This window comes from Pseudophryne corroboree, chromosome 3 (assembly GCF_028390025.1).
Source record: "Pseudophryne corroboree isolate aPseCor3 chromosome 3, aPseCor3.hap2, whole genome shotgun sequence".
Classification (NCBI taxonomy): Eukaryota; Metazoa; Chordata; class Amphibia; order Anura; family Myobatrachidae; genus Pseudophryne; species Pseudophryne corroboree.
The window spans coordinates 511936277-511955656 of record NC_086446.1 but is presented as its reverse complement, the minus strand read 5'-3'; the positions used below and the strand labels follow the sequence as shown (position 1 = coordinate 511955656).

Genomic DNA, 19380 nt, shown 5'->3' with positions numbered 1-19380 from the left:
CACGAACCTGAGGTACCCTTGATGTGAAGGGCAAATTGGGACATGCAGGTAAGCATCCTTTATGTCCAGGGACACCATAAAGTCCCCTTCTTCCAGATTCGCTATCACTGCTCTGAGTGACTCCATCTTGAATTTGAATTTCTGTATGTACAGGTTCAAAGATTTCAGATTTAGAATAGGTCTTACCGAGCCGTCCGGCTTCGGTACCACAAATAGCGTGGAGTAATACCCTTTTCCTTGTTGTAGGAGGGGTACCTTGACTATCACCTGCTGAGAAAACAGCTTGTGAATGGCTTCCAATACCGTCGCCCTGTCTGAGGGAGACGTTGGCAAAGCAGACTTTAGGAACCGGCGAGGGGGAGACTTCTCGAACTCCAACCTGTAACCCTGAGATACTACCTGCAGGATCCAGGGGTCCACCTGTGAGCAAGCCCACTGTGCGCTGAAATTCTTGAGTCGACCCCCCACCGCTCCTGAGTCCGCTTGTAAAGCCCCAGCGTCATGCTGAGGGCTTTGCAGAACCCTGGGAGGGCTTCTGTTCCTGGGCAGGGGCAGCTTGCTGTCCTCTCTTACCCCTTCCTCTGCCCCGGGGCAGATATGACTGTCCTTTTGCCCGCTTGTTCTTATAGGACCGAAAGGACTGCGGCTGAAAAGACGGTGTCTTTTTCTGTTGGGAGGGGGTCTGAGGTAAAAAGGTGGATTTTCCGGCAGTTGCCGTGGCCACCAGATCCGATAGACCGACGCCAAATAATTCCTCCCCTTTATACGGCAATACTTCCATATGTCGTTTAGAATCCGCATCACCTGACCACTGTCGCGTCCATAAACTTCTTCTGGCAGAAATGGACATCGCATTTACTCTCGATGCCAGAGTGCAAATATCCCTCTGAGCATCTCGCATATAAAGAAAAGCATCCTTTAATTGCTCTATAGTCAATAAAATACTGTCCCTATCCAGGGTATCAATATTTTCAGTCAGGGAATCCGACCAGACCACCCCAGCACTGCACATCCAGGCTGAGGCGATGGCTGGTCGCAGTATAACACCAGTATGTGTGTATATACTTTTTAGGGTAGTTTCCAGCCTCCTATCAGCTGGATCCTTGAGGGCGGCCGTATCAGGAGACGGTAACGCCACTTGTTTTGATAAGCGTGTGAGCGCCTTATCCACCCTAGGGGGTGTTTCCCAGCGCGCCCTAACCTCTGGCGGGAAAGGGTATAATGCCAATAACTTTTTTGAAATTAGCACTTTTCTATCTGGGTTAACCCACGCTTCATCACATACATCATTCAATTCCTCTGATTCAGGAAAAACTACAGGTAGTTTTTTCACCCCCCACATAATACCCCTTTTTGTGGTACTTGCAGTATCAGAGATATGCAAAGCCTCCTTCATTGCCGTGATCATATAACGTGTGGCCCTACTTGAAAATACGTTTGTTTCATCACCGTCGACACTAGATTCAGTGTCCGTGTCTGGGTCTGTGTCGACCGACTGAGGTAAAGGGCGTTTTACAGCCCCTGACGGTGTCTGAGACGCCTGGGCAGGTACCAACTGGTTTTCCGGCCGTCTCATGTCGTCAACTGATTTTTGTAATGTGCTGACATTATCACGTAATTCCATAAACAAAGCCATCCATTCCGGTGTCGACTCCCTGGGGGGTGACATCACCATTATCGGCAATTGCTCTGCCTCCACACCAACATCGTCCTCATACATGTCGACACACACATACCGACACACAGCAGACACACAGGGAATGCTCTTATCGAAGACAGGACCCCACTAGCCCTTTGGGGAGACAGAGGGAGAGTTTGCCAGCACACACCCAAGCGCTATAATATATATGGGAACAACCTTATATAAGTGTTGTATCCTTATAGCAGCTTAAATATATAAAATATCGCCAAAAAAAGTGCCCCCCCTCTCTGTTTTACCCTGTTTCTGTAGTGCAGTGCAGGGGAGAGTCCTGGGAGCCTTCCTCACAGCGGAGCTGAGCAGGAAAATGGCGCTGTGTGCTGAGGAGAATAAGCCCCGCCCCCTATTCCGGCAGGCTTTTCTCCCGGAGTTTGAGATATCTGGCATGGGTTTAATACATCCATATAGCCTCAAGGGCTATATGTGATGTATTTTTTAGCCATAAAAGGTATTATACATTGCTGCCCAGGGCGCCCCCAGCAGCGCCCTGCACCCTCCGTGACCTAAGGTGTGAAGTGTGTGACAACAATGGCGCACAGCTGCAGTGCTGTGCGCTACCTTCATGAAGACTGAAAAGCCTTCTGCCGCCGGTTTCTGGACCTTCAATCTTCAGCATCTGCAAGGGGGGTCGGCGGCGCGGCTCCGGGACGAACCCCAGGGTGAGACCTGTGTTCCGACTCCCTCTGGAGCTAATGGTGTCCAGTAGCCTAAGAAGCCAATCCATCCTGCACGCAGGTGAGTTGAACTTCTCTCCCCTAAGTCCCTCGATGCAGTGAGCCTGTTGCCAGCAGGACTCACTGAACATAAAAAACCTAAAAACTTTTTCTAAGCAGCTCCTTAAGAGAGCCACCTAGATTGCACCCTGCTCGGACGGGCACAAAAACCTAACTGAGGCTTGGAGGAGGGTCATAGGGGGAGGAGCCAGTGCACACCACCTGATCCTAAAGCTTTATTTTTGTGCCCTGTCTCCTGCGGAGCCGCTATTCCCCATGGTCCTGACGGAGTCCCCAGCATCCACTTAGGACGTCAGAGAAAAGGTTCTAATCATGTAGAAAGGGTTTTAGCTTTGCCTTTATTTCTAATTCTACTTTTTCTCTTGTTACTAGGGTGTTTCAATGGAAAAGGCCAGGCACAGACAGCTGATGGAAAGCCAGAGCGGGCCCAGCTGCAAGAGATGGAGGCCTTATACACACGTGTGCCAGTGCAGAACCCAGAGAGCAACCCACACATACAAGACCTATATGCCAACTGGCTTGAAGGAGCAGAGTCCCAGAAATCAAGGGAGACTCTGCATACCAAATTGGTACCCACTTCCCTGAATGCTACACGGGTGGATATGAAATGGTGACATCCCTTGGGCATTGACTGAAGTCCCACACTTGTACTGTCCTATGCAATATACAGGTGACTGCTGCCAGTAGTAGGTTGTCTATTGCCTCACAAAGGAATGGACAAAATGGACCATTTTACATGCTAAACATCTCGCAATGCTGCTGAGGAGAAATCAGAACCATGGGTAAAAAAAAACTTGTTACAGATGTATTGCAAGTGGAAAAGGCTAAAAAGCAGAGGGGAAATTATGTATTTGTGTGCTTGATGTAATATGTGTTTAGGTGGTCGACATGTCCAATATAAATATTAAACACTTAACCCTTTGCTGCTGGATCGACCTTGTGGTGATAAAGGGTTCACGCTGCGGTGCATGCCTCTTGACCTATTCCATCCCAGAATGCAGTTTGTATTTTATTTATATTGCCTTCTTTTCATTTCATTGCTGCTTACAACGGCCCTTTTAACATTCTTGGCATGGCAACCCATGTATCCCTGAAGTGGTGCTAGCTCTGGCAGCCAAAGATTTATCTTGTCGAGTCTTGTTAAATGTCTTCTACTGCCATGAAACTATCCAAAGAATACTCCGCAATTTGCTTCCAGAACGATATCTCATACTTGTCGTGTTGCCTTTGCACAATGCAGGCAGCCATTTTGTGTTTTGAGACAAGCCACGCTATTATTTTACTAGGAGCTAGTGATGTCTTCAGGCACGAGGCATAGTAATGTAACTAGTTCCAAAAGAAATAATAGACCACAAAATGGCTGCCATTACTGTTTGTAGGTGACTCAAAAACAGCAATTCTGTGGTACATGGTACATTACTTGGTGGAAGAAAACAGAAATTTGCACCCACATTGTCTTTTGATGTTATCAAATTTACCAGTAAAAGTAATGGTACCGTTTATATGTAGCGCTAAAGGAATTTGGGATTGAAACCATTCAATATATCTCAGATTACCAGTCTTTTTTTCTTTCTGTGTTATTTAAATTGCATCCATTTTCATGTATCCGTCCAGTTTTAACTCCAGTTTTAAATTGTAATGCCAAGATTCCAGCCCTAACTAATTACAAAGCAGTATTTGTTCTTAATGAGATTTATATAGGAAAATACAATAATTCCTAGTAATATTCTTATGTCACATATTTGATTACACATCAATACCATATTAAATCATCATATCATTCGTATTTTCTGTATTAAAGACTCTTATGTGGCAAAGAGATAAATTATTTATCAAAATGTTTATTTTATTTGGTATTCCATAAAATGTCTTTACATTTCATGACATCATTTGCTGTCATGGCAAACTGAAACGATGAAGAAAAACAAATATTTAGCAAATTGTAAATATTTTTGGGCATTAGTCTGATTTGTTGCTGTTTCAAATTAAATTGGCTACATGTCTGTTTTCCATACAAACTTTCTACTGTTTTCTGTGTATTTTTTCTTTTTCTGTATTTAATCAATAAGGAAGCCTTCAAGAATTGTGTTTATGTTGTATGATGTAAAGATACTCTATAAAAATATTTGATTTTCCAATTTTATTTTGTTACATACATTTTTCTTTTAAGTGCAGCCCATGAATCAACCTTAAAATCAAGGTGTTCCTATTTGAATAGTAATCAATATCTAAGATGTGCATAAGCTGCCGCATAGCTTATCCTGCGGGGTAAACTGAGAGATCATCAGGGCATTGTTACCACATGGCCAAAAGGGCAAGTCAATCTGCTTATTCATTTGCTTAGAATTTCATAGAAATGCCTTTTAAATGTGAAATAAAGTCTTTGGGTGGAATTTAATTGTTTGAAAAGTCTTTTTGAAAAAACAGATACCCAACTGACTTTTCAAACAATTGAATACCCTCCTTTGTATATAAACGGGGGTATTCAATGCACGTCGGATCCTCTTCGACGTAGAGGATCCAACAGTGCAGTATTCAATTCTCGGGCAATTCCAACAGGTTTTGCCCATTTTTCGACAATGCTGATCCGACTCTTTTTGAAGTCGGATCAGCATTGTTGAAAACGTGCCAAAATCCTGCCGGAATTGGCCGCGAATTAGACAAAACCCGTGGATCCGCGACTAATCCGCTGATCCACGTGGTTTTCGACAAGTGCCAGTTTTTCAGACAGTTGGAAAAATGGCACTTGCATTGAATAGGCCAAATGCAAATTCAACCTATTCCTGTCGGAAAGTGACGGTATTTCCGACTGTCGGAAATACTGGCACTAATTGAATAGACCCCAAAGTATTTGTACTGCATCCTAAAGAACACAGTGTGGAGGTAGACATTTTGTGGCCTGGACCCAAACTAGTAGTGCCTAGTGAATGAATAGGCTGCATTCCCATGTATATAAGTTTCATCCATAACATGGTTTATCGCCACCAGATACTCTTAGGGGGCCATTTATCATTAAATATTTGTGGTATATTCCCAGAAAACACCCAAATGTAAGAAGAAGAGACTGCAGCAGATATCTCCATATTTTCCACAGTGCCTCCATTTCTGATAGCAGCAGCAGCCCCCATAGGTTTCTATGGCGGATGCGATGCTATCAGATTCACCATCCTCGCATTCTGGAGTTTGGGTCTCCACAGCTAACACCATCCAAAGATAACATCAGCCACTATAGCCTATAGGCTCCAATCTTCAGAAATCCTCTGGACCCTCCCCTGCCATGGCCACCGCGCATACAGGAATGAATACATCGGGGAACGGTCTCCTTTCGGAGCCCCTGTCCCTGCGTGTGTTCATTTATACAGTCCAGTGATATAATAACATATTGCATAGCAACTTTGGCTGTTCATATCACACATAGATCATACTGCAAATATGATTGTCTTTAATAAGGTTTCTTAAATACTGAGCAGCAGTCATATTCTGAAGGTTTCTCTTTGTAGGAATTACCGTCTGTGGGAAATAATTGGGAATAATTTCCATGTAGTTAATAATAAGATTTTACTTACCGGTAAATCTATTTCTCGAAGTCCGTAGTGGATGCTGGGGACTCCGTAAGGACCATGGGGAATAGACAGGCTCTGCAGGAGACATGGGCACTTTAAGAAAGAATTTAGATTCTGGTGTGCTCTGGCTCCTCCCTCTATGTCCCTCCTCCAGACCTCAGTTAGAGAAACTGTGCCCGGAAGAGCTGACAGTACAATGAAAGGATTTTGGAAATCCAGGGAAAGACTCATACCAGCCACACCAATCACACCGTATAACTTGTGATAAACTTACCCAGTCAACAGTATGAACAACAGAGCATCAGTTCAACCCTGATGCAACAATAACATAGCCCTTATTGCAGCAATAACTATATACAAGTGTTGCAGAAGAAGTCCGCACTTGGGATGGGCGCCCAGCATCCACTACGGACTACGAGAAATAGATTTACCGGTAAGTAAAATCTTATTTTCTCTAACGTCCTAGTGGATGCTGGGGACTCCGTAAGGACCATGGGGATTATACCAAAGCTCCCAAACGGGCGGGAGAGTGCGGATGACTCTGCAGCACCGAATGAGCAAACACAAGGTCCTCCTCAGCCAGGGTATCAAACTTGTAGAACTTTGTAAAAGTGTTTGAACCTGACCAAGCAGCCGCTCGGCACAGCTGTAATGCCGAGACCCCTCGGGCAGCCGCCCAAGAAGAGCCCACCTTCCTAGTGGAATAGGCCTCAACTGATTTTGGCAGCGGCAATCCAGCCTCAGAATGAGCCTGCTGAATCGTATTACAGATCCAGCGAGCAATAGTTTGCTTTGAAGCAGGAGCACCAAGCTTGTTGGAAGCATACAGGATAAACAAAGATTCTGTTTTCCTGACCCTAGCTGTTCTGGCTACATAAACCTTCAAAGCCCTGACCACATCAAGTAACTCGGAATCCTCCAAGTCTGTAGTAGCCACAGGCACCACAATAGGTTGGTTTATATGAAAGGATGAAACCACTTTTGGCAGAAATTGTGGACGGGTCCGCAATTCTGCTCTATCCGCATGGAAAACCAGATAGGGGCTTTTATGTGACAAAGCAGCTAATTCTGACACACGCCTAGCCGAAGCCAATGCTAGTAGCATGACCACCTTCCACGTGAGATATTTCAATTCCACCGTTTTGAGTGGTTCAAACCAGTGGGATTTCAGGAAACTCAACACCACGTTAAGATCCCAAGGTGCCACCGACGGCACAAAAAGGGGCTGAATACGCAGCACTCCCTTCACAAATGTCTGAACTTCAGGTAGAGAAGCCAGCTCTTTTTGAAAGAAAATGGATAGGGCCGAAATCTGGACCTTAATGGAACCCAATTTTAGGCCCAAAGTAACTCCTGACTGTAAGAAGTGAAGGAAACGGCCCAGCTGGAATTCCTCCGTAGGGGCATTCCTGGCCTCACACCAAGCAACATATTTTCGCCATATACGGTGATAATGTTGAGCTGTCACGTCCTTCCTAGCCTTTATCAGCGTAGGAATGACCTCATCTGGAATGCCTTTTTCCGCTAGGATCCGGCGTTCAACCGCCATGCCGTCAAACGCAGCCGCGGTAAGTCTTGGAACAGACAGGGCCCTTGTTGCAACAAGTCCTGTCTTAGAGGAAGAGGCCACGGGTCCTCTGTGAGCATTTCTTGCAGATCTGGATACCAAGTCCTTCTTGGTCAATCCGGAACAATGAGTATTGTTCTCACTCCTCTTTTTCTTATGATTCTCAACACCTTGGGAATGAGAGGAAGAGGAGGAAATACATAGACCGATTGGAACACCCACGGTGTCACCAGGGCGTCTACAGCTATCGCCTGAGGGTCTCTTGACCTGGCGCAATACCTCTGTAGTTTCTTGTTGAGGCGGGATGCCATCATGTCCACCTGTGGCAGTTCCCACCGACTTGCAAGCTGTGCGAAGACTTCTTGATGAAGTCCCCACTCCCCCGGGTGGAGGTCGTGCCTGCTGAGGAAGTCTGCTTCCCAGTTGTCTATCCCCGGGATGAACACTGCTGACAGTGCGCTTACATGATTCTCCGCCCAGCGAAGAATTCTGGTGGCTTCCGCCATCGCCACCCTGCTTCTTGTGCCGCCTTGTCGGTTTACATGAGCCACAGCGGTGATGTCTGACTGAATCAGAACTGGTTGACCGCGAAGCAGGGTCTCTGCTTGACGTAGGGCGTTGTAAATGGCCCTTAGTTCCAGGATGTTGATGTGAAGGCAAGTCTCCTGACTTGACCACAGACCTTGGAAATTTCTTCCCTGTGTGACTGCTCCCCACCCTCGGAGGCTTGCATCCGTGGTCACCAGGACCCAGTCCTGAATGCCGAATCTGCAGCCCTCGAAGGTGAGCACTCTGCAGCCACCACAAGAGAGACACCCTGGCCCTGGGGGATAAGGTGATTAACCGATGCATCTGAAGATGTGATCCGGACCATTTGTCCAGTAAGTCCCATTGAAAGGTCCTCGCATGGAACCTGCCGAAGGGAATGGCCTCGTACGATGCCACCATCTTTCCCAGGACTCGAGTGCAGTGATGCACTGACACCTGTTTTGGTTTTAATAGGTCCCTGACCAGTGTCATGAGTTCCTGAACCTTCTCTATTGGGAGATAAACCCTTTTCTGGCCTGTGTCCAGAATCATGCCCAGGAAAGGCAGACGAGTCGTAGGAACCAACTGCGACTTTGGAATATTCAGAATCCAGCCGTGTTGCCGTAACACTTCCAGAGAACGTGCTACGCTGATCAGCAACTGCTCTCTTGACCTCGCTTTTATGAGGAGATCGTCCAAGTATGGGATAATTGTGACCCCTTGCTTCCGCAGGAGAACCATCATTTCCGCTATTACCTTGGTAAATATTCTCGGAGCAGTGGAGAGACCAAACGGCAACGTCTGAAATTGGTAATGACAATCCTGTACCACAAATCTGAGGTACGCCTGATGAGGTGGATAAATGGGACATGAAGGTATGCATCCATTATGTCCAGAGACACCATAAAATCCCCCCCCTTCCAGGGTTGCAATGACCGCTCTCAGCGATTCCATCTTGAACCGGAACCTTTTTAGGTACATGTTCAGGAATTTTAAATTCAATATGGGTCTGACCGAACCGTCCGGTTTTGGTACCACAAACATGGTCGAATAATAACCCTTTCCTTGTTGAAGGAGAGGAACCTTGACCACCACCTGTTGAAGATACAATTTGTGAATTGCAGTTAACACTATTTCCCTCTCTAAGGGGGAAGCTGGCAGGGCCGACTTGAGGTATCGGTGAGGGGGCATCTCTTCGAATTCCAGCTTGTATCCCTGAGACACAATATCTATTGCCCAGGGATCCAACTGTGAGTGAACCCACTTGTGGCTGAAATTTCGGAGACGCGCCCCCACCGGGCCTAGCTCCGCCTGTGGAGCCCCAGCGTCATGCGGTGGATTTAGTGGAAGCCGGGGAGGACTTCTGTTCCTGGGAACTAGCTGTGTTGTGCAGCTTCTTTCCTCTGCCCCTGCCTCTGGCAAGAAAGGACGCACCTCGGACTTTCTTGTTTTTCTGTGATCGAAAGGACTGCATTTGGTAATATGGTGCTTTCTTAAGTTGTGAGGAAACATATGGCAAAAAATTTGACTTCCCAGCCGTAGCTGTGGAGACCAGGTCCGAGAGACCCTCCCCAAACAATTCCTCACCCTTGTAAGGTAAAACCTCCATGTGCCTTTTTGAGTCTGCATCACCTGTCCATTGCCGAGTCCACAGGACCCTTCTGGCAGAAATCGACATAGCATTTATTCTAGAACCTAGTAGGCTAATGTCTCTCTGAGCATCTCTCATATAAAGGACAGCGTCTTTAATATGCCCCATGGTCATTAATATAGTATCCTTGTGTAAGGTATCAAGTTCCTCAGATAAGGTATCCGTCCATGCTGCTACAGCACTACACACCCAAGCTGACACGTTTGCGGGCCTCAGTAAGGTACCAGAATGTGTATAAATGGACTTCAGGGTAACCTCCTGTTTGCGATCCGCAGCATCTTTGAGGGTAGCCGTATCCTGTGACGGCAGGGCTACCTTCTTGGATAAGCGTGTCAAAGCTTTGTCCACCCTAGGGGAGGATTCCCAGCGTAACCTGTCCGTTGGCGGGAAAGGATACGCCATAAGAATCTTTTTGGAAATCTGCAGTTTTTTATCTGGAGATTCCCAAGCCTTTTCACATAACTCATTGACCTCGTGTGAGGGGGGGGGGAAAGTTACCTGCGGCTTCTTTTCCCCATACATATGAACCCTCCTGTCAGGGACTGGGGTTTCCTCTGTGATGTGCAACACATCCTTAATAGCTATAATCATATAACGGATGGAATTAGCCAATTTTGGCTGTAACTTTGCATCATCGTAATCGACACTGGAGTCAGAATCCATGTCGGTATCCGTGTCAATAATTTGGGATAGTGGGCGCTTCTGAGACCCTGTCGGCCTCTGCGACATAGGATCAGGCATGGGTTGGGACCCTGACTGTCCTGAGGTTTCAGCTTTGTCTAACCTTTTATGCAAGGAATTAACATTATCATTTAAAACCTTCCACATATCCATCCAATCAGGTGTCGGTGCCGTCGGCAGAGACACCACATTCATTTGCTCCCGCTCTGCTTCCACATAGCCTTCCTCATCAGACATGTCGACACAAGCGTACCGACACACCACACACACAGGGAATGCCCTTTTTGAAGACCGTTCCCCCACAAGGCCCTTTGGTGAGACAGAGAGAGAGTATGCCAGCACACACCCCAGCGCTATATAACCCAGGAATAACACAGTAACTTAATGTTAACCCAGTAGCTGCTGTATATTGTGTTTTTTGCGCCTAATTATGTGCCCCCCCTCTCTTTTTTAGAGATGTGCACTTGAAATTTTTCGGATTTTGTGTTTTGGTTTTGGGTTCGGTTCCGCGGCCGTGTTTTGGGTTCGACCGCGTTTTGGCAAAACCTCACCGAATTTTTTTTGTCGGATTCGGGTGTGTTTTGGATTCGGGTGTTTTTTTCAAAAAACACCTTAAAACAGCTTAAATCATAGAATTTGGGGGTCATTTTGATCCCAAAGTATTATTAACCTCAAAAACCATAATTTCCACTCATTTTCAGTCTATTCTGAACACCTCACACCTCACAATATTATTTTTAGTCCTAAAATTTGCACCGAGGTCGCTGGATGACTAAGCTAAGCGACCCTAGTGGCCGACACAAACACCTGGCCCATCTAGGAGTGGCACTGCAGTGTCACGCAGGATGGCCCTTCCAAAAAACACTCCCCCAAACAGCACATGACGCAAAGAAAAAAAGAGGCGCAATGAGGTAGCTGTGTGAGTAAGATAAGCGACCCTAGTGGCCGACACAAACACCTGGCCCATCTAGGAGTGGCACTGCAGTGTCACGCAGGATGGCCCTTCCAAAAAACACTCCCCAAACAGCACATGACGCAAAGAAAAAAAGAGGCGCAATGAGGTAGCTGTGTGAGTAAGATAAGCGACCCTAGTGGCCGACACAAACACCTGGCCCATCTAGGAGTGGCACTGCAGTGTCACGCAGGATGGCCCTTCCAAAAAACACTCCCCAAACAGCACATGACGCAAAGAAAAAAAGAGGCGCAATGAGGTAGCTGTGTGAGTAAGATAAGCGACCCTAGTGGCCGACACAAACACCTGGCCCATCTAGGAGTGGCACTGCAGTGTCACGCAGGATGGCCCTTCCAAAAAACACTCCCCAAACAGCACATGACGCAAAGAAAAATTAAAGAAAAAAGAGGTGCAAGATGGAATTGTCCTTGGGCCCTTCCACCCACCCTTATGTTGTATAAACAGGACATGCACACTTTAACCAACCCATCATTTCAGTGACAGGGTCTGCCACACGACTGTGACTGAAATGACGGGTTGGTTTGGACCCCCACCAAAAAAGAAGCAATTAATCTCTCCATGCACAAACTGGCTCTACAGAGGCAAGATGTCCACCTCATCATCATCCTCCGATATATCACCGTGTACATCCCCCTCCTCACAGATTATCAATTCGTCCCCACTGGAATCCACCATCTCGGCTCCCTGTGTACTTTGTGGAGGCAATTGCTGCTGGTCAATGTCTCCACGGAGGAATTGATTATAATTCATTTTAATGAACATCATCTTCTCCACATTTTCTGGAAGTAACCTCGTACGCCGATTGCTGACAAGGTGAGCGGCGGCACTAAACACTCTTTCGGAGTACACACTTGTGGGAGGGCAACTTAGGTAGAATAAAGCCAGTTTGTGCAAGGGCCTCCAAATTGCCTCTTTTTCCTGCCAGTATAAGTACGGACTGTCTGACGTGCCTACTTGGATGCGGTCACTCATATAATCCTCCACCATTCTTTCAATGGGGAGAGAATCATATGCAGTGCCAGTAGACGACATGTCCGTAATCGTTGTCAGGTCCTTCAGTCCGGACCAGATGTCAGCATCAGCAGTCGCTCCAGACTGCCCTGCATCACCGCCAGCGGGTGGGCTCGGAATTCTGAGCCTTTTCCTCGCACCCCCAGTTGCGGGAGAATGTGAAGGAGGAGATGTTGACAGGTCGCGTTCCGCTTGACTTGACAATTTTCTCACCAGCAGGTCTTTGAACCCCAGCAGACTTGTGTGTGCCGGAAAGAGAGATCCAAGGTAGGTTTTAAATCTAGAATCGAGCACGGTGGCCAAAATGTAGTGCTCTGATTTCAACAGATTGACCACCCGTGAATCCTTGTTAAGCGAATTAAGGGCTCCATCCACAAGTCCCACATGCCTAGCGGAATCGCTCTGTGTTAGCTCCTCCTTCAATGTCTCCAGCTTCTTCTGCAAAAGCCTGATGAGGGGAATGACCTGTATTGAAGTGTGGAATCTTATATAATATATATTTATTATATCATATATTGATTTATGCTTTATGTATCTTACATCTGCAAATATATTATAATAGGCTTACAAATTAGGTTGGCTCATAGCTAAAGGGGCAGAGATTAGCACTAGTCCAATCACACAGCAATGTACATTATATGAACATTCCTATACATATGCATGTGATTGGCTCATTTGGGTTTAGGAATTATATATCTACTTGTCCAAGAGATATGTCAAGGTAAAGTGTAATTATACTTTACAGAGATATATAATCCTGGCTCATTGACTATGTGGGTATGAATATAGCTACTGAAAACAATTACTGTCCAAGCAATACATCTGTGCACATGGTAAATATACTTTATGCAGGGATGTATCCTTCTGGCTCATTTGATATATCAATGCTCTATACCTTAGGGGTATAAATATATTGTCCAACTTTGCAGAGCCTTATATAATATATGCAGATTTGTATGATTTAGAGATTCCAAAAAATGAGTTTGAACCATGGAATAATAGCTCTATTTCAATAACACTTTATTCTAGGTATACAAAATACAAGATATAAAAAACACAATGATAATAAATCCTATAATTATTATTAACTGCAGTACATATTAAACAAACACAAACAATATTACAAACTTAAACAATTAACACACATACTGTACACTTGCAAGAATTATTGAGGGTTAAATGCATAGCTACCTTCTTCTGATGTCTTAGGATCCTTCCTTGTCTCTTTCCCTCTGCACTAACTAAAGACTGCTCCAAACCCTGTCTTATATCCCAACTTTAACAATCCCAATTTACATATTCAAAGGTGTTGTAAAACATATCAGATAATTTGTTCAACAGTGACGAGCAGGGGGTGAATTCTGGAGTCATAGCGTCTGATATTTGTTTGTCTATCAAGGTTTTCCTTTGGTTATTTTGGAGTGTAAATACTGCTAGTGTTCATCAACATTTGAGACTTCGTTAATTCAATTGATCCTAGGAGTCATTGTCTCAAAGCAGAAGGCCGAATAACATACATTGCTCAGGATATGCAGATTCCTGATTGTAGTCTTAGGCACTTCCTTGCGCATGCCATTACCTGTGTGCCTTTGAAGTGACCTAAACCAAGTGGCTTGCTGATTTTATCTATCAGAATCAAATTATTCATTTGCTACAGACATATATCTGTATGCAGACATTGCATTACATTATTCCCTACTATGCATATACACACAAAAGCATACACATTACCTCATACATTCAAACTTATTTCATATCTATTCCTTACTATATATATATCCAGTATACTGTTCATTATGGTTACATCGCCTATTTATAATGAATTATATTTTGATTCAGACAACATCCATTGCCCTAATATTATATTGAGTGCGGACAATTACCTATATGTCAACACCTGACTCAGGCTGGCAGTGTCTGAACTGACTTCACGTGTGGCAAGTTCAAAGGGCATCAGAACCTTGCACAACGTTGAAATCATTCTCCACTGCGCTTGAGACAGGTGCATTCCACCTCCTATATCGTGCTCAATTGTATAGGCTTGAATGGCCTTTTGCTGCTCCTCCAACCTCTGAAGCATATATAGGGTTGAATTCCACCTCGTTACCACTTCTTGCTTCAGATGATGGAAGGGCAGGTTCAGGCGTTTTTGGTGTTGCTCCAGTCTTCTGTACGTGGTGCCTGTACGCCGAAAGTGTCCCGCAATTCTTCTGGCCACCGACAGCATCTCTTGCACGCCCCTGTCGTTTTTAAAAAAATTCTGCACCACCAAATTCAAGGTATGTGCAAAACATGGGACGTGCTGGAATTTGCCCATATTTAATGCACACACAATATTGCTGGCGTTGTCCGATGCCACAAATCCACAGGAGAGTCCAATTGGGGTAAGCCATTCCGCGATGATCTTCCTCAGTTGCCGTAAGAGGTTTTCAGCTGTGTGCGTATTCTGGAAACCGGTGATACAAAGCGTAGCATGCCTAGGAAAGAGTTGGCGTTTGCGAGATGCTGCTACTGGTGCCGCCGCTGCTGTTCTTGCGGCGGGAGTCCATACATCTACCCAGTGGGCTGTCACAGTCATATAGTCCTGACCCTGCCCTGCTCCACTTGTCCACATGTCCGTGGTTAAGTGGACATTGGGTACAACTGCATTTTTTAGGACACTGGTGAGTCTTTTTCTGACGTCCGTGTACATTCTCGGTATCGCCTGCCTAGAGAAGTGGAACCTAGATGGTATTTGGTAACGGGGGCACACTACCTCAAGAAATTGTCTAGTTCCATGTGAACTAACGGCGGATACCGGACGCACGTCTAACACCAACATAGTTGTCAAGGCCTCAGTTATCCGCTTTGCAACAGGATGACTGCTGTGATATTTCATCTTCCTCGCAAAGGACTGTTGGACAGTCAATTGCTTGGTGGAAGTAGTAAAAGTGGGCTTCCGACTTCCCCTCTGGGATGACCATCGACTCCCAGCAGCAACAACAGCAGCGCCAGCAGCAGTAGGCGTTACACGCAAGGATGCATCGGAGGAATCCCAGGCAGGAGAGGACTCGTCAGAATTGCCAGTGACATGGCCTGCAGGACTATTGGCATTCCTGGGGAAGGAGGAAATTGACACTGAGGGAGTTGGTGGGGTGGTTTGCGTGAGCTTGGTTACAAGAGGAAGGGATTTACTGGTCAGTGGACTGCTTCCGCTGTCGCCCAAATTTTTGAACTTGTCACTGACTTATTATGAATGCGCTGCAGGTGACGTATAAGGGAAGATGTTCCGAGGTGGTTAACGTCCTTACCCCTACTTATTACAGCTTGACAAAGGCAACACACGGCTTGACAAATGTTGTCCGCATTTCTGTTGAAATACTTCCACACCGAAGAGCTGATTTTTTTGGTATTTTCACCAGGCATGTCAATGGCCATATTCCTCCCACGGACAACAGGTGTCTCCCCGGGTGCCTGACTTAAACAAACCACCTCACCATCAGAATCCTCCTTGTCAATTTCCTCCCCAGCGCCAGCAACACCCATATCCTCCTCATCCTGGTGTACTTCAACACTGACATCTTCAATCTGACTATCAGGAACTGGACTGCGGGTGCTCCTTCCAGCACTTGCAGAGGGCGTGCAAATGGTGGAAGGCGCATGCTCTTCACGTCCAGTGTTGGGAAGGTCAGGCATCGCAACCGACACAATTGGACTCTCCTTGTGGATTTGGGATTTCGAAGAACGCACAGTTCTTTGCTGTGCTTTTGCCAGCTTGAGTCTTTTCATTTTTCTAGCGAGAGGCTGAGTGCTTCCATCCTCATGTGAAGCTGAACCACTAGCCATGAACATAGGCCAGGGCCTCAGCCGTTCCTTGCCACTCCGTGTGGTAAATGGCATATTGGCAAGTTTACGCTTCTCCGACGACAATTTTATTTTAGATTTTTGAGTCCTTTTTTTACTGATATTTGGTGTTTTGGATTTTACATGCTCTGTACTATGACATTGGGCATCGGCCTTGGCAGACGACGTTGCTGGCATTTCATCGTCTCGGCCATGACTAGTGGCAGCAGCTTCAGCACGAGGTGGAAGTCGATCTTGATCTTTCCCTATTTTTGGAACCTCAACATTTTTGTTCTCCATATTTTAATAGGCACAACTAAAAGGCACCTCAGGTAAACAATGGAGATGGATGGATACTAGTATACTTATGGATGGACGAGCGACTGCCGACACAGAGGTAGCTACAGCCGTGGACTACCGTACTGTGTCTGCTGCTAATAGAGACTGGATGATAATGAGATAAAATTAAAATATATATATATATCACACTAGTACTGCAGCCGGACAGGTATATATTATGTAATGACGGACCTGCTGGACACTGTCAGACTCAGCACTGCAGACGCCTAAAGTAAGCTACTAGTATCAAGAAGATAGAAAAAAAAAACCACGGGTAGGTGGTATACAATTATGGATGGACGAGCGACTGCCGACACAGAGGTAGCTACAGCCGTGGACTACCGTACTGTGTCTGCTGCTAATATAGATTGGATGATAATGAGATAAAATTAAAATATATATATATATCACACTAGTACTGCAGCCGGACAGGTATATATTATGTAATGACGGACCTGCTGGACACTGTCTGTCAGACTCAGCACTGCAGACTCCTAAAGTAAGCTACTAGTATCAAGAAGATAGAAAAAAAAAAACCACGGGTAGGTGGTATACAATTATGGATGGACGAGCGACTGCCGACACAGAGGTAGCTACAGCCGTGGACTACCGTACTGTGTCTGCTGCTAATATAGACTGGATGATAATGAGATAAAATTAAAATATATATATATATCACACTAGTACTGCAGCCGGACAGGTATATATTATGTAATACGGACCTGCTGGACACTGTCTGTCAGACTCAGCACTGCAGACTCCTAAAGTAAGCTACTAGTATCAAGAAGATAGAAAAAAAAAAACCACGGGTAGGTGGTATACAATTATGGATGGACGAGCGACTGCCGACACAGAGGTAGCTACAGCCGTGGACTACCGTACTGTGTCTGCTGCTAATATAGACTGGATGATAATGAGATAAAATTAAAATATATATATATATCACACTAGTACTGCAGCCGGACAGGTATATATTATGTAATGACGGACCTGCTGGACACTGTCTGCAGAATGCGTTTATAAAAACACCACACGACGAGTGTTTAACTTTTTCAGGCAGACAATCACAATATACTGGTGGTCAGCAGACAATCACAATACTGGTGGTCAGTGGTCACTGGTCAGTCACACTGGCAGTGGCACTCTGGCAGCAAAAGTGTGCACTGTACTTAAAATATGTACTCCTGCTATAACTGCTCCCCAGTCTCCCCCACAATTAAGCTGTGTGAGCAGTGAGCACTCAGCACAGTCAGATAATGATATACAGTATTACATATGATGCAGCACACTGGGCTGAGCACAGATATGGTATGTGACTGTGTCACACTGTGTATCGTTTTTTTTCAGGCAGAGAACGGATTAATTAAACTGGTGGTCACTGGTCACACTATCAGCAGAAAGTAGTACTCCTCCTAATAATATGCTCCCCAAAATTTGTGTCTCTCTCTAGTACTCTAGTCTAAACGGAGAGGACGCCAGCCACGTCCTCTCCCTATCAATCTCAATGCACGTGTGAAAATGGCGGCGACGCGCGGCTCCTTATATAGAATCCGAGCCTCGCAAGAATCCGACAGCGGGATGATGACGTTCGGGCGCGCTCGGGTTAACCGAGCAAGGCGGGAAGATCCGAGTCGCTCGGCCCCGTGTAAAAAAACCTGAAGTTCGGGCGGGTTCGGATTCCGAGGAACCGAACCCGCTCATCTCTACTCTTTTTACCCTTTTCTACCGTGATCTGCAGGGGAGAGCCTGAGGAGCTTCTTCTCAGCGGAGCTGTGGAGAAAAAATGGCACTGGTGAGTGCTGAGGGAGAAGCCCCGCCCCCTCGACGGCGGGCTTCTGTCCCGCTAAAATACATATCTTTATGGCGGGGGCTCATACATATATACAGTGCCCAACTGTATATATGAGTACTTTTGCCAACAGAGGTCCATATGCTGCCCAGGGCGCCCCCCCCCCTGCGCCCTGCACCCTTACAGTGACCGGTTTATGTGAGGTGTGTTTGGAGCAATGGCGCACAGCTGCAGTGCTGTGCATTACCTCATGTGAAGAACGGAGTCTTCTTGCTTCTCATACTTACCCGGCTTCTGTCTTCTGGCTCTGCGAGGGGGACGGCGGCGCGGCTCTGGGCTCGGACGACGAGGGTGAGATCCTGTGTACGATCCCTCTGGAGCTAATGGTGTCCAGTAGCCTAAGAAGCAGGACCTATCTGCAGAGAGTAGGGCTGCTTCTCTCCCCTCAGTCCCACGATGCAGGGAGTCTGTTGCCAGCAGAGCTCCCTGAAAATAAAAAAAACCTAACAAAATACTTTCTTATAGCAAGCTCAGGAGAGCTCACTGAACAGCAGCCAGTTCGTCCGGGCACAGATTCAAACTGAGGTCTGGAGGAGGTACATAGAGGGAGGAGCCAGAGCACACCAGAATCTAAATTCTTTCTTAAAGTGCCCATGTCTCCTGCGGAGCCCGTCTATTCCCCATGGTCCTTACGGAGTCCCCAGCATCCACTAGGACGTTAGAGAAAAAGAAATTCTCACAATGTGACTTGTGTGTGTTTGGGAGCTGGAGCTGAGAAACACTATCCTTCAAGTTACGCTGGCCATAGACTGCATGATGGTGCAGCCCTCCCATACTCTGCAAGATGTACAGTGTCCGTGTCCATTTCAGTGCCTAGCGTCAACTGACAGGTAGTCGGCAGGATCGGACAGGTTTGGTAATGAAAACAAATGGCTTTGAATGATTATCACTCAGGTCCATTCACTGAATGATATTTATTTCACCAGCTGATCTGAATTCTTATAGGGCCTGATTCAGAGTTTT

General features: G+C 46.1%; 1 protein-coding gene across 1 annotated transcript in view; it reads left to right on the top strand.

Moving 5' to 3' along the window:
* The window catches only part of NARF (nuclear prelamin A recognition factor), a 109240-nt gene extending 104409 nt beyond the window's left edge, over positions 1-4831 (top strand). Inside the window, exon 11 of the mRNA XM_063961066.1 lies at positions 2806-4831. Coding sequence (XP_063817136.1) covers positions 2806-3047 — 242 coding nt within the window. The 3' untranslated portion in view covers positions 3048-4831. The remainder of the gene's footprint in view (positions 1-2805) is intronic.
* Positions 4832-19380: the final 14549 nt, after the last annotated feature.